At 57.9% G+C, this 14313-nt stretch overlaps 1 protein-coding gene across 2 annotated transcripts in view; it reads right to left on the bottom strand.

Annotated features, from left to right (window-relative positions):
- The window catches only part of LOC147086785 (calcium/calmodulin-dependent protein kinase type 1-like), a 52274-nt gene extending 40136 nt beyond the window's left edge, over positions 1 to 12138 (bottom strand). Inside the window, exons 1-3 of one of the 2 annotated variants that reach the window (XM_085978969.1) lie at positions 11981 to 12138; positions 10145 to 10304; positions 1499 to 1630 (exon numbers count right to left, since the gene is read on the bottom strand). In XM_085978969.1, coding sequence (XP_085835095.1) covers positions 1499 to 1630; positions 10145 to 10275 — 263 coding nt within the window. In that variant the 5' untranslated portion in view covers positions 10276 to 10304; positions 11981 to 12138. The remainder of the gene's footprint in view (positions 1 to 1498; positions 1631 to 10144; positions 10305 to 11980) is intronic. The other variant, XM_085978970.1, reaches the window with a different exon arrangement.
- Positions 12139 to 14313: the final 2175 nt, after the last annotated feature.

Genomic DNA, 14313 nt, shown 5'->3' with positions numbered 1-14313 from the left:
GCGCTACCGGGGCGTTGCGCGCTCGACTGACGTCACGATCTGCTGGCGCAGGAGATCGTGGCCGTAGTGTTTACCGCCGCCGCAAAATGTCTAGTTAATTTCACGAGCGATAATGGGAGTCTTGAATATACTCAACGACTGAGCCTCCACAGCCCTCTGGGGTAGAGAATTTCAAAGATTCACCGCCCTCTGAGTGAAGAAATTCCTCCTCATCTCAGTCCAAAATGGCCGACCCCTTATCCTGAGACTGTGACCCCTGGTTCTAGACTCTCCAGCCAGGGGGGAAACAGCCTCTCAGCAGCTACCCTGTTAAGGCTAACTTCTTCCACCGTCTCCCTAAGCAGCCTGTTCCATAGATAGACCACTCGCTCACTGAAATATATCTATCAATGCGCCGCACTGTCAGAGGGGCAGGACTGAGGGAGCGCCGCACTGTCGGAGGGGCGGTACTGAGGGAGCGCCGCACTGTCGGAGGGGCGGTACTGAGGGAGCGCCGCACTGTCGGAGGGGCGGTACTGAGGGAGCACCGCACTGTCGGAGGGGCGGTACTGAGGGAGCGCCGCACTGTCGGAAGGGCGGTACTGAGGGAGCGCCGCACTGTCGGAGGGGCGGTACTGAGGGAGCACCGCACTGTCGGAGGGGCAGTACTGAGGGAGCGCCGCACTGTCGGAGGGGCGGTACTGAGGGAGCGCCGCACTGTCGGAGGGGCGGTACTGAGGGAGCGCCGCACTGTCGGAGGGGCAGTACTGAGGGGGCGCCGCACTGTCGGAGGGGCGGTACTGAGGGAGCGCCGCACTGTCGGAGGGGCAGTACTGTGGGAGCGCCGCACTGTCGGAGGGGCGGTACTGAGGGAGCGCCGCACTGTCGGAGGGGCAGTACTGAGGGAACGCCGCACTGTCGGAGGGGCGGTACTGAGGGAACGCCGCACTGTCGGAGGGGCGGTACTGAGGGAGCGCCGCACTGTAGGAGGGGCAGTGCTGAGGGAGCGCCGCACTGTCGGAAGTGCTGTCTTTCGGTATGAGACGTTAAACCCGAGGCCCCGTCTGCCCTCTCAGGTGGATGTAAAAGATCCCACGGCCACTATTGGAAGAAGAGCAGGGAGGAGTTCTCCCCGGTGTCCTGGGGCCAATATTTATCCCTCAACCAACATCACTAAAACAGATGATCCGGTCATTTAGCACATTGCTGTTTGTGGGAGCTTGCTGTGCGCAAATGGGCTGCCGCGTTTCCCACATTACAACAGTGACCACACTTCAAAAAAAGTCCTTCATTGGCTGTGAATCACTTTGGGACGTCCTGAGGTGGTGAAAGGTGCTGGAGAAATGCAAGTCTTTCTTTCTCGGGGGAACCAGGGAGGGCCCAACTATCTCTGCACCGTGCCCCGAGGGCTTGGCATTGTCCCCCTGAGGAGGGCTTTGACCCCCCCGCACCCCCCCCTCACCCGGTAACCCGACGGACGCCGGACCGAAGCCGCCGGCGTTTCAGCCGACCAACTCACTTGCGCAGCACCGCGATCTCGTTCTCCACCGCGGCCTCCTTGCCGCGCAGGGCGTTCTTGACGATGCACTTGACGGCCACCAGGCTCTTGGACGTCCGGTCCTCGGCCAGCAGAACTTCGGAGAAGGCGCCGCTGCAATGGGGAAAGAGGGAAGAGCGATTAAAGGGGCGCCGCACCGGCGACGTGAAATGAATGGGCTGAATGGCCTCCTCCTGTTCCTAATGTAACAGGCTCGAGGGGGCTGAACGGCCTCCTCCTGTTCCTAATGTAACAGGCTCGAGGGGGCTGAACGGCCTCCTCCTGTTCCTAATGTAACAGGCTCGAGGGGCTGAACGGCCTCCTCCTGTTCCTAATGTAACAGGCTCAAGGGGCTGAATGGCCTCCTCCTGTTCCTAATGTAACAGGCTCAAGGGGATGAACGGCCTCCTCCTGTTCCTAATGTAACAGGCTCGAGGGGCTGAATGGCCTCCTCCTGTTCCTAATGTAACAGGCTTGAGGGGCTGAATGGCCTCTTCCTGTTCCTAATGTAACAGGCTCGAGGGGATGAACGGCCTCCTCCTGTTCCTAATGTAACAGGCTCGAGGGGACAGAATGGCCTCTTCCTGGTCCTAATGTAACAGGCTCGAGGGGTCTGAACGGCCTCCTCCTGTTCCTAATGTAACAGGCTCGAGGGGGGCTGAATGGCCTCCTCCTGTTCCTAATGTAACAGGCTCGAGGGGGCTGAACGGCCTCCTCCTGTTCCTAATGTAACAGGCTCGAGGGGCTGAATTGCCTCCTCCTGTTCCTAATGTAACAGGCTCGAGGGGGGCTGAATGGCCTCCTCCTGTTCCTAATGTAACAGGCTCGAGGGGGCTGAACGGCCTCCTCCTGTTCCTAATGTAACAGGCTCGAGGGGGGCTGAACAGCCTCCTCCTGTTCCCAATGTAACAGGCTCGAGGGGGCTGAATGGCCTCCTCCTCTTCCTAATGTAACAGGCTCGAGGGGGCTGAACGGCCTCCTCCTGTTCCCAATGTAACAGGCTCGAGGGGCTGAATGGCCTCCTCCTCTTCCTAATGTAACAGGCTCGAGGGGGCTGAACGGCCTCCTCCTGTTCCTAATGTAACAGGCTCGAGGGGGGCTGAACGGCCGCCTCCTGTTCCTAAACCCTTCCTACCTCCCTAATCGAATCCTTTAAACTCTTCGATCAGATCAGCCCTCAATTACGCGGAATCTACAGCACAGAAACAGGCCATTCGGCCCAACAGGTCCTTGCCAGTCTTTCTGCTCCACACGAGCCTCCTCACACCAATCTCAAAGGAAGGCAAGACAAGTCTACACTACCTGTCCTCTGAATTGAGCCCTTTTAGCCCCCAGTAACATCCTGGTGAACCTGCGCTGCCCCCACTCCAAGGCCAATATATCCTTCCTGAGGTGCGGGGGCCCAGAACTGAACTGTGCACAGTTTTGGTCTCCTTATCTGAGGAAGGACATACTTGCCTTGGAGGCGGTGCAACAAAGGTTCGCTAGATTGATTCCTGGGATGACAGCGTTGTCCTATGATGGGAGGTTATGTAGAATAGAAACATAGAAACATAGAAGATAGGAGCAGGAGTAGGCCATTCGGCCCCTCGAGCCTGCTCCACCATTCAATGAGATCATGGCTGATCATCCAAATTCAGTACCCTGTCCCTGCCTTCTCCCCATATCCCTTGATCCCTTTAGCCTTAAGAAATATATCCAACTCCTTCTTGAATATATTTAATGAATTGGCCTCTACTGCCTTCTGTGGTAGAGAATTCCACAGGTTCACCACTCTCTGGGTGAAGAAATTCCTCCTCATCTCTGTCCTAAATGGCTTACCCCTTATCCTTAGACTGTGACCCCTGGTTCTGGACTCCCCCGCCATCGGGAACATCCTTCCTGCATCTAGTCTGTCCAGTCCTGTTAGAATTTTATAAGTTTCAATGAGATCCCCTCTCATTCTTCTAAACTCCAGCGAGTATAAGCCCAATCGACCCAATCTCTCCTCATATGTCATTCCTGCCATCCCAGGTATCAGCCTGGTGAATCTTCGCTGAACTCCTTCCATGGCAAGAGCATCCTTCCTCAGATAAGGTGCGACGAAGGTTCGCTAGATTGATTCCTGGGATAACAGCGTTGTCCTATGATGAGAGATTCTGTAGAATGGGTGACATGAGTCAGTCATTCATAAAGAAAGACTTGTGAAATAATACTGAGTGGCCTGCGGGTGGCGCTGTCCAGGGAGAGTATAAATACTCGGGCACGGGCCCAGCTTGCACAGGACATTCTTACCAGGAACTAGTGAAGGACACAACCAGACCTCCATGTTGTAAAACAGTTGATTAAAACTTTGTTTAACCAAGTGCCGAGTAGTTTTCTTACCTCAGGATGCACGGAGGTAAAACGGGAGCGATGGAGCGACTGAATGGCGCGGCGAGTCTCTCGCTCCCCGCACCCGATTCACGCCCAAGGCCAAACTATTGGGACGGAATCCTCTGCTCACCTCCTTCTGTGACCTCCTCCAGCACCCGCAGCCCCTCCCAGATCTCCGCGCTCCTCCAATTCTGGCCTCTCGCGCATCCCCCCGATTTCCATCGCTCCACCACTGACGACCGCGCCAGGGCCCCGAGCTCTGGAATTCCCTCCCTAAACCTCTCCACCTCTCCCTCTCCTCCTTTAAGACGCTGCTCTTTGACCCAGCTTTTGGTCACCTGTCCCTATTACCTCCTCATGTGGCTCGGGGTCTGATTTACGCTCCTGTGAAACACCTTGGGACGTTTTACTACGTTAAAGGCCCTGGGAGTGTTTGATGGGACAGTGTAGAGGGAGCTTTACTCTGTATCTAACCCCGTGCTGTACCTGCCCTGGGAGTGTTTGATGGGACAGTGTAGAGGGAGCTTTACTCTGTATCTAACCCGTGCTGTACCTGCCCTGGGAGTGTTTGATGGGACAGTGTAGAGGGAGCTTTACTCTGTATCTAACCAGTGCTGTACCTGCCCTGGGAGTGTTTGATGGGGACAGTGCAGAGGGAGCTTTACTCTGTATCTAACCCGTGCTGTACCTGCCCTGGGAGTGTTTGATGGGGACAGTGTAGAGGGAGCTTTACTCTGTATCTAACCCGTGCTGTACCTGCCCTGGGAGTATTTGATGGGGACAGTGTAGAGGGAGCTTTACTCTGTATCTAACCCATGCTGTACCTGCCCTGGGAGTGTTTGATGGGGACAGTGTAGAGGGAGCTTTACACTGTATCTAACCCCGTGCTGTACCTGCCCTGGGAGTGTTTGATGGGACAGTGTAGAGGGAGCTTTACTCTGTATCTAACCCGGTGCTGTACCTGCCCTGGGAGTATTTGATGGGGACAGTGTAGAGGGAGCTTTACTCTGTATCTAACCCGTGCTGTACCTGCCCTGGGAGTGTTTGATGGGGACAGTGTCGAGGGAGCTTTACTCTGTATCTAACCCGTGCTGTACCTGCCCTGGGAGTGTTTGATGGGGACAGTGTAGAGGGAGCTTTACTCTGTATCTAACCCGTGCTGTACCTGCCCTGGGAGTGTTTGATGGGGACAGTGTAGAGGGAGCTTTACTCTGTATCTAACCCGTGCTGTACCTGCCCTGGGAGTGTTTGATGGGACAGTGTAGAGGGAGCTTTACTCTGTATCTAACCCGTGCTGTACCTGCCCTGGGAGTGTTTGATGGGGACAGTGTAGAGGGAGCTTTACTCTGTATCTAACCCGTGCTGTACCTGCCCTGGGAGTGTTTGATGGGACAGTGTAGAGGGAGCTTTACTCTGTATCTAACCCATGCTGTACCTGCCCTGGGAGTGTTTGATGGGGACAGTGTAGAGGGAGCTTTACTCTGTATCTAACCCGTGCTGTACCTGCCCTGGGAGTGTTTGATGGGGACAGTGTAGAGGGAGCCTTACTCTGTATCTAACCCGTGCTGTACCTGCCCTGGGAGTGTTTGATGGGACAGTGTCGAGGGAGCTTTACTCTGTATCTAACCCGTGCTGTACCTGCCCTGGGAGTGTTTGATGGGGACAGTGTAGAGGGAGCTTTACTCTGTATCTAACCCGTGCTGTACCTGCCCTGGGAGTGTTTGATGGGACAGTGTAGAGGGAGCTTTACTCTGTATCTAACCCATGCTGTACCTGCCCTGGGAGTGTTTGATGGGGACAGTGTAGAGGGAGCTTTACTCTGTATCTAACCCGTGCTGTCCCTGCCCTGGGAGTGTTTGATGGGACAGTGTAGAGGGAGCTTTACTCTGTATCTAACCGGTGCTGTACCTGCCCTGGGAGTGTTTGATGGGACAGTGTAGAGGGAGCTTTACTCTGTATCTAACCCGTGCTGTACCTGCCCTGGGCATGTCTGATGGGACAGTGTAGATAGATAGATGGATAGACAGACAGCTAGATAGAGAGAGAGATAGAGAGAGATCGATAGAGATATCGATAGAGATAGATTTATAGAGATAAGATAGAGAGATAGATAGAGAGAGAGAGCGAGAGATAGAGATCGAGAGAGAGATAGAGAGAGATAGAGAGAGAGATAGAGTGAGATAGAGAAAGAGAGAGAGAGAGAGAGTGAAAGAGGTGCAGTGGGTGCGGAGCGCTGGAACAGTTGTGTGAGGGAGCTGTGGGAGTGGGCGCGGGTCAGCGTTCTGAGCTTCCGACACACTGGCAGTGTGGAGCAGAATAAAGCAGGCACGGGGAGGGGGAGGGATGGTGGGGGCGGAGGTAAGTCTTTGTGGCCATTGTCTGCCGCCGATTCAATCCTTCTCAATGCCAGCGCGGCTTGACAAAGCCCGTTCAAGGCCGCCTCGCTTCAGGGCTGTGCGGAGAAAGGGACTCAAAAAGCAAGCCTTCCTTCACTGGGCCGGGCGGTATTTAACCATCTCTTGCCCTGGGCTGGCCAGACGGCAGCCTGCGCCAAGCCGGGGCGAGACGCCACCGAGCTCAACGGCCAACGCGTCGCAAGGGCTACGGGGGAAAGAGGCAGCGGGGGGGAGGAGTGGGGCTAATTGGAGAGCTCTTTCAAACAGCCGGCACAGGTACGATGGGCCGAATGGCCTCCTTCTGCGCTGTTTGATTCTATGACCTATACAAAAGAACATGAGAAATAGGAGCAGGAGGAGGCCATTCGGCCCCTCCAGCCTGCTCCGCCATTCAACAAGATCGTGGCTAATCCCTGGATCCGGAGTCCAGAAATCGATCAGTCCCGGCCTTGAATATACTCAACGACTGAGCCCTCTGGGGGAGAGAATTCCACAAAGATTCACCGCCCTCCCTCCGAGTGAAGAAATTCCTCCTCGTCTCAGCCCTAAAGGCCCGACCCCCTTATCCCGAGACGGTGGGAGAGACCAGGATCGTGCCGGGCTACGGTGATGCTTTCACAGTCAAGCAGCCCACCGGCTGACGGGTGCCGAATGCCCAGCCTGGCGAGGGGTCGGACGGCTGCCACAGGCCCTGGCGCGCTGGGTCGGTGTGTTGGCAACAAGGCCCGAGCCTGAGGCCTGGGACCCGGGGCTGTCCTGGGCTGGGTGGCCCAGCACCTGAGCACTGACTTCACCCACTGAACCATCGTTACAAGCTGTTACTGACAGCCCAGGATAGCTCTCCCTCCGTGTGTGTCTCTCTCTCACACGGTCTCCCTTCCTCTCTCCGCCCCTTTCCTGTCACCCTCTCCCTGGTACTCTCTCTCTCGCTCTGCCCCCTCCCCTCTCTCTCTCCCTCCCCTCTCTCTCTCCCCTCCCCTCTCTCTCTCCCCCTCCCCTCTCTCTCTCTCCCCCTCCCTCTCTCTCTCCCCCCTCCCCTCCCTCTCTCCCCCCTCCCCTCCCTCTCTCCCCCCTCCCCTCCCTCTCTCCCCCTCCCTCTCTCTCCTCCCCTCCCCTCCCTCTCTCTCTCCCCCCCTCTCTCTCTCCCCCTCCCTCTCTCTCTCTCTCTCCCCCTCCCTCTCTCCCCCTCCCTCTCTCTCTCTCCCCCTCCCTCTCTCTCTCTCCCCCCTCCCTCTCTCTCTCCCCCTCCCTCTCTCTCTCCCCCTCCCCTCTCTCTCTCCCCCTCCCCTCTCCCTCTCTCTGTATTGATTTCTTTGTGGGTTCAATGACGAGACATTTATGAAAGAGAATGAGTTTTAATATAAAGTCTGTTCAACTCTTTAACAGCATTTACAGGAGACATCAGGCTAGCGATGCATCTAGAACGAAACTGAAACTAAACTAAACTGCCTTGCTTGTCTCGGTCACATGACCTCTGCTGGTCAGGCACAAGCAATCAATACATGCAATCATGCTGGTAAGGCATCATAATCGAACAGGCAAATACCATCTCTATTTGCTGATATCATTACACTCTCCCCTCCCCTCTCTCTCCCCCAGTCTCTCTCTCTCCCCCAGTCTCTCTCTCTCTCTCCCCGTCTCTCTCTCTCTCCCCCAGTCTCTCTCTCTCTCTCCCCAGTCTCTCTCTCTCCCCCAGTCTCTCCCTCTCTCTCCCCCAGTCTCTCTCTCTCCCCCAGTCTCTCTCTCCCCCCCAGTCTCTCTCTCTCCCCCAGTCTCTCTCTCTCTCCCCGAGTCTCTCTCTCTCTCTCTCCCAGTCTCCCTCTCTCTCTCTCTCCCCCAGTCTCTCTCTCTCTCTCCCCCCAGTCTCTCTCTCTCTCCCCCAGTCTCTTTCTCTCTCCCCCAGTCTCTCTCTCTCTATCCCCCCAGTCTCTCTCGCTCTCTCTCCCCCAGTCTCTCTCTCTCTCTCCCCCAGTCTCTCTCACTCTCTCCCCCAGTCTCTCTCTCTCTCTCCCCCCGTCTCTCTCTCTCTCCCCCCAGTCTCTCTCTCTCTCTCCCCCCCAGTCTCTCTCGCTCTCTCTCTCCCCCAGTCTCTCTCGCTCTCTCTCTTCCCCAGTCTCTCTCTCTCTCTCCCCCCAGTCTCTCTTGCTCTCTCTCCCCCCAGTCTCTCTCTCTCCCCCAGTCTCTCTCTCTCCCCCAGTCTCTCTCTCTCTCTCTCTCCCCCAGTCTCTCTCTCTCTCTCCCCCAGTCTCTCTCTCTCTCCCCCAGTCTCTCTCTCTCTCCCCGTCTCTCTCTCTCTCTCTCCCCCAGTCTCTCCCTCTCTCTCCCCCAGTCTCTCTCTCTCCCTCTCTCCCCCAGTCTCTCTCTCTCTCCCCCAGTCTCTCTCTCTCTCTCCCCCAGTCTCTCTCTCTCTCTCCCCCAGTCTCTCTCTCTCTCTCCCCCAGTCTCTCTCTCTCCCCCCCAGTCTCTCTCTCCCCCAGTCTCTCTCTCTCCCCCAGTCTCTCTCTCTCCCCCAGTCTCTCTCTCTCTCCCCCAGTCTCTCTCTCTCTCCCCCAGTCTCTCTTGCTCTCTCTCTCCCCCAGTCTCTCTCTCTCTCTCCCCCCCAGTCTCTCTCACTCTCTCTCTCCCCCAGTCTCTCTCTCTCTCCCCCAGTTTCTCTCTCTCTCTCCCCAGTCTCTCTCTCTCTCCCCAGTCTCTCTCGCTCTCTCTCTCCCGGTCTCTCTCTCTCTCCCCCAGTCTCTCTCTCTCCCCCAGTCTCTCTCTCTCTCTCTCCCCCAGTCCTCTCTCTCTCCCCCCAGTCTCTCTCTCTCTCTCTCCCCCCCAGTCTCTCTCTCTCTCCCCCAGTCTCTCTCTCTCTCTCTCTCCCCCAGTCTCTCTCTCTCTCCCTCCCCCAGTCTCTCTCTCTCCCCCCCGTCTCTCTCACTCTCTCTCTCCCCCCCTCTCTCTCTCTCCCCCTCTCTCTCTCTCTCCCCCCTCTCTCTCTCTCCCCGTTCTCTCTCTCCCTCTCTCTCCCCCCCTCTCTCTCTCCCCCCCTTTCTCTCTCTCCTCTCCCCGTCTCTCTCCCCCCCTCTCTCTCTCTCTCTCCCCACCTCTCTCTCTCTCTCCCCCCTCTCTCTCTCTCCCAATTCACAATTCACAATTCAAATCGCTTTATTGGCATGATAAGTTACATCTTATGTTGCCAAAGCATCAAAATACATTTAATGGTTTACCACATAAACGCAGTTCTATTCATACAGTGTATAAACAGGTATATCCCTGAGTGTATAAATATACATTCTCCCTCTCCCGTCTCTCTCTCCCCCGTCTCTCTCTCTCTCCCCACCTCTCTCTCTCTCTCCCCCTCTCTCTCTCTCTCCCCCTCTCAATTCAATTCAATTCAATTTAGTTCAATTTCAATTCAAATGCTTTATTGGCATGAAAGTTTACAGAGAACCATATTGCCAAAGCTTACATAGCAAAAAGGTACAGTTTTCCAACATTCTGTAGGTGTCAATCGATTTGACATTTGTTGGGTACCCTCTCTCTCTCTCTCTCTCCCCACCTCTCTCTCTCTCTCTCTCTCTCTCTCTCCCCCCACCTCTCTCTCTCCCCCCCACCTCTCTCTCTCCCCCCTCTCTCTCTCTCTCCCCCTCTCTCTCTCTCTCCCCCTCTCTCTCTCTCTCTCCCCCCTCTCTCTCTCTCTCCCCCAGTCTCTCTCTCTCTCTCAGTCTCTCTCTCTCTCCCAGTCTCTCTCTCTCCCCCCACCTCTCTCTCCCCCGTCTCTCTCTCCCCCCCTCTCTCTCTCTCTCTCTCCCCCCTCTCTCTCCCCCACCTCTCTCTCTCCCCCCGCCGTCTCTCCACCCTCCACTCCCCCTGCCCCAACGAGGGCCGCACTCACGTGCCCAGCTTCTCCTTGATGACATAAAGGGCCGAGATATCTTCCGTCTTCTTGATCCATCCCTTTTCCAGCGTCATTTCGGTCAGCGGGCTCCCAGAATCCTCCAGAGGGCACACGCTGCTCCGGGTCATAAAAAAAGAAGCGGGAAATGACTGGCTTTCTAAAAAAAAGAAAGGCACACAGAAAGTCGCCCGCGGTGCTTGGGGGAGACGGACAGGCCTTAAAACGTTTACGCGCTAACGTCTGGTGGAACGTCAAGAACATGACGCCACGAGGCATCATTCTGCTGCTAAAGTCCAGCAGGTGTATGCCCCTTTAACGCCGTAAAGCCTAATTGGTGTTAAGTAAACACGGGGTGAGTTCGATTCCCGCCGTCGGCCGTGACTCAGTGGGTCTCACTCTCGTCTCCGAGTCAGAAGGTCATGGGTTCAAGCCCCCACTCCAGAGACTCGAGCCCCATAATCCAGGCCCGACACTCCCCCAGTGCCAGTACTGAGGGAGCGCCGCACTGTCGGAGGGGCGGTACTGAGGGAGCGCCGCACTGTCGGAGGGGCGGTACTGAGGGAGCGCCGCACTGTCGGAGGGGCGGTACTGAGGGAGCGGCGCACTGTCGGAGGGGCAGTACTGAGGGAGCGCCGCACTGTCGGAGGGGCGGTACTGAGGGAGCGCCGCAGTGTCGGAGGGGCGGTACTGAGGGAGCGCCGCACTGTCGGAGGGGCGGTACTGAGGGAGCGCCGCACTGTCGGAGGGGCAGTGCTGAGGGAGCGCCGCACTGTCGGAGGGGCGGTACCGAGGGAGCGGCGCACTGTCGGGGGGTCGGTACTGAGGGAGCGCCGCACTGTCGGAGGGGCGGTACTGAGGGAGCGCCGCACTGTCTCACACTCGCACACTCACACTCACACACACCAACACACACACAAACTCACACACACTCACACTCACACACACTCATACTCACACACACTCATACTCACACACACTCACACTCTCACACACACTCACATACACTCACACTCACACACACTCACACACATACTCACACAAACTCACACACACTCAGACACACTCACACTCAGACACACTCACACACACACACACTCACACACACACTCACACACTCACACTCACACACACACTCACAAACTCACACGCACTCACACATACTCACATCCTCACACACACATACTCACACTCACACACACACTCACACACACTCACTCACACACATTCACACACTCACACTCACCGACTCTCTCTCTCAGACATGTTCAAATCCATACCCCAGCCAACACACAATCCCGGCTGCACGCTGGTCAATTAACGTGTGAATAATTGTGCGCTCTCTCGCTCTCTCGCACGCTCGTTCCCCGGGGCCCCCTCCCCTTCTTTCGCCGGTCCCCAGCCGCCCAGCGCCTTCGAATCCCAGCCGGCGCCCGCTCGGGGCACGGTCCGCAATTCGACCGGGAGCGTCGCCTCTTGCCCCACGCTGGCGATTCCTGCGCCTGCCCCCGAATGGCCCGCTAGCCCGGCGAGGCCGAGGCGGGGGGGGCCAGAGTCCGCGGAGATTGAAGAATGAAGAAGGTGGGTGAGAGAGCAGAATTGGGAGGGGAATGAGAGGGGAGCGGGGCGAAGGGAGACTGGCGGATAATATCTGATCGCTGGCAGTCCGCACTCCCTCTTCGCAGCCTTGCAGCCAATCCCAGCCCCTTTATCCATCCCGTATATAACGATCTTTGCTGAAGATCTTCACTCAACGCCCGACAGAGGTGGCGGGGTTCCCCCTTTAAGAAAAGACAGAACAGTTCACCGGCTCGTTAATCAAATGCCTCCACTTACCGACAGCCAACTAGCTATCTGTGGATATCTCTGTGTGTGTGTGTGTCTCTGTCTCTCTCTCTCGCACACACTCTCTCCCGCTCTCGCTGTGCCAATGCTTTGAGCACTCAATCTCGCTCACTCGCTCATTCAAAATACATTGCCCCCCTCCCCAGCCACCCGCCCCCACCCCGTCCCCCCCCCCCTCTGGCTCCTTGCCTCCCGCCCCTGGATGCGTGCTATTCTCTCTCTGGCTCGCTCCCCTCCTCCCAGCTAGTCTGCTCTTTCTCTCTCTCTCTCTCTCGCTCGCTACCTCCTCCTTAGGAAGGCGCGGGAGCTGTTTATGCTAAGGAGCTGAAAGGCTCCAAGGTTTTTTCCCTCTCTCTCCCGACTGTTAATCTTTAAGCTGACAGATTTTTCCGACCATGTTTATCAGACCGAGGTGGGTGGATGGCAGGGGGGGATCTTGGAGTTAGGGGTAAGGGGGCCTCTCCTGCATCTGCAGCCCCCATACTCCGCACCTCACCACACACACAAACACACACACACACATGACCAGTGCAAGACGCAAGCAATCCAAATACAAAGGGCTGGAAGTTACATTACAGCTGTACCGAGCTCTGGTTAGACTCTCTCTGGAGTAACTGTGTTCAGTTCAGGGCCCCGCACCTCAGGAACGCTATCTCGGACTCGGAGCGGGGGGGCTGCACAGATTCACCAGAACGATACCCGGGGGTTAAAAGGGTTAAATTCCGGGGACAGGTTGCACAGACTGGGCTTGTGTTCCCTCGAGTGTAGAAGATTAAGGGGGTGATCTGATCGAGGTGTTTGAGACGATTAAAGGATCCGATCGGGTCGATCGAGAGAGAAACTATTTCCTCTGGTGGGGGGGGGGGGGAGTCCAGAACAAGGGGGCTGTCGGAGGGGCAGTACTGAGGGAGCGTGGCCTTTGTGTGAAGAAGCGCTTTCTGAGACGTTCCCTCAGTACCGCCCCTCAGACAGTGCGGTGCTCCCTCAGTACTGCCCCTCCGACAGTGCAGCGCTCCCTCAGTACCGCCCCTCCGACAGTGCGGCGCTCCCTCAGTACCGCCCCTCCGACAGTGCGGTGCTCCCTCAGTGCCGCCCCTCTGACAGTGCGGCGCTCCCTCAGTACCGCCCCTCCGACAGTGCGGCGCTCCCTCAGTACTGTCCCTCCGACAGTGCGGCGCTCCCTCAGTACCGCCCCTCCGACAGTGCGGCGCTCCCTCAGTACCGCCCCTCTGACAGTGCGGCGCTCCCTCAGTACCGCCCCTCCGACAGTGCGGCGCTCCCTCAGTACTGCCCCTCCGACAGTGCGGTGCTACCTCAGTACTGCCCCTCTGACAGTGCGGCGCTACCTCAGTGCCGCCCCTCCGACAGTGCGGCGCTCCCTCAGTACCGCCCCTCTGACAGTGCGGTGCTCCCTCAGTACTGCCCCTCTGACAGTGCGGCGCTACCTCAGTGCCGCCCCTCCGACAGTGCGGCGCTCCCTCAGTACCGCCCCTCTGACAGTGCGGCGCTCCCTCAGTACCGCCCCTCTGACAGTGCGGCGCTCCCTCAGTGCCGCCCCGCCGACAGTGCGGCGCTCCCTCAGTACCGCCCCTCCGACAGTGCGGCGCTCCCTCAGTACTGCCCCTCCGACAGTGCGGCGCTCCCTCAGTACCCCTCCGACAGTGCAGCACTCCCTCAGCACCGCCCCTCCGACAGTGCGGTGCTCCCTCAGTGCCGCCCCTCCGACAGTGCAGCGCTCCCTCAGTACCGCCCCTCTGACAGTGCGGTGCTCCCTCAGTGCCGCCCCTCCGACAGTGCGGCGCTCCCTCAGTACCGCCCCTCCGACAGTGCGGCGCTCCCTCAGTGCCGCCCCGCCGACAGTGCGGCGCTCCCTCAGTACCGCCCCTCCGACAGTGCGGCGCTCCCTCAGTACCGCCCCTCCGACAGTGCGGCGCTCCCTCAGTACCGCCCCTCCGACAGTGCGGCGCTCCCTCAGTACCGCCCCTCCGACGGTGCAGGGCTCCCTCAGTACCGCCCCTCCGACAGTGCGGTGCTCCCTCAGTACCGCCGCTCCGACAGTGCGGGGCTCCCTCAGTACCCGCCCCTCCGACAGTGCGGTGCTCCCTCAGTACTGCCGCTCCGACAGTGTGGCGCTCCCTCAGTGCCGCCCCTCCGACAGTGCGGCGCTCCCTCAGTACCACCCCTCCGACAGTGCGGCGCTCCCTCAGTACCGCCCCTCCGACAGTGCGGGGCTCCCTCAGTACCGCCCCTCCGACGGTGCGGCGCTCCCTCAGTACCGCCCCTCCGACAGTGCGGCGCTCCCTCAGTACCCGCCCCTCCGACGG

This window comes from Somniosus microcephalus, unplaced genomic scaffold (genome assembly GCF_052327205.1).
Source record: "Somniosus microcephalus isolate GS21.2 unplaced genomic scaffold, FLI_Smic_1.0 unresolved_chr7, whole genome shotgun sequence".
In the NCBI taxonomy this organism is placed as follows: Eukaryota; Metazoa; Chordata; class Chondrichthyes; order Squaliformes; family Somniosidae; genus Somniosus; species Somniosus microcephalus.
The sequence above is the reverse complement of the archived record's forward strand: the minus strand, read 5'-3'. Positions and strand labels throughout refer to the sequence as shown.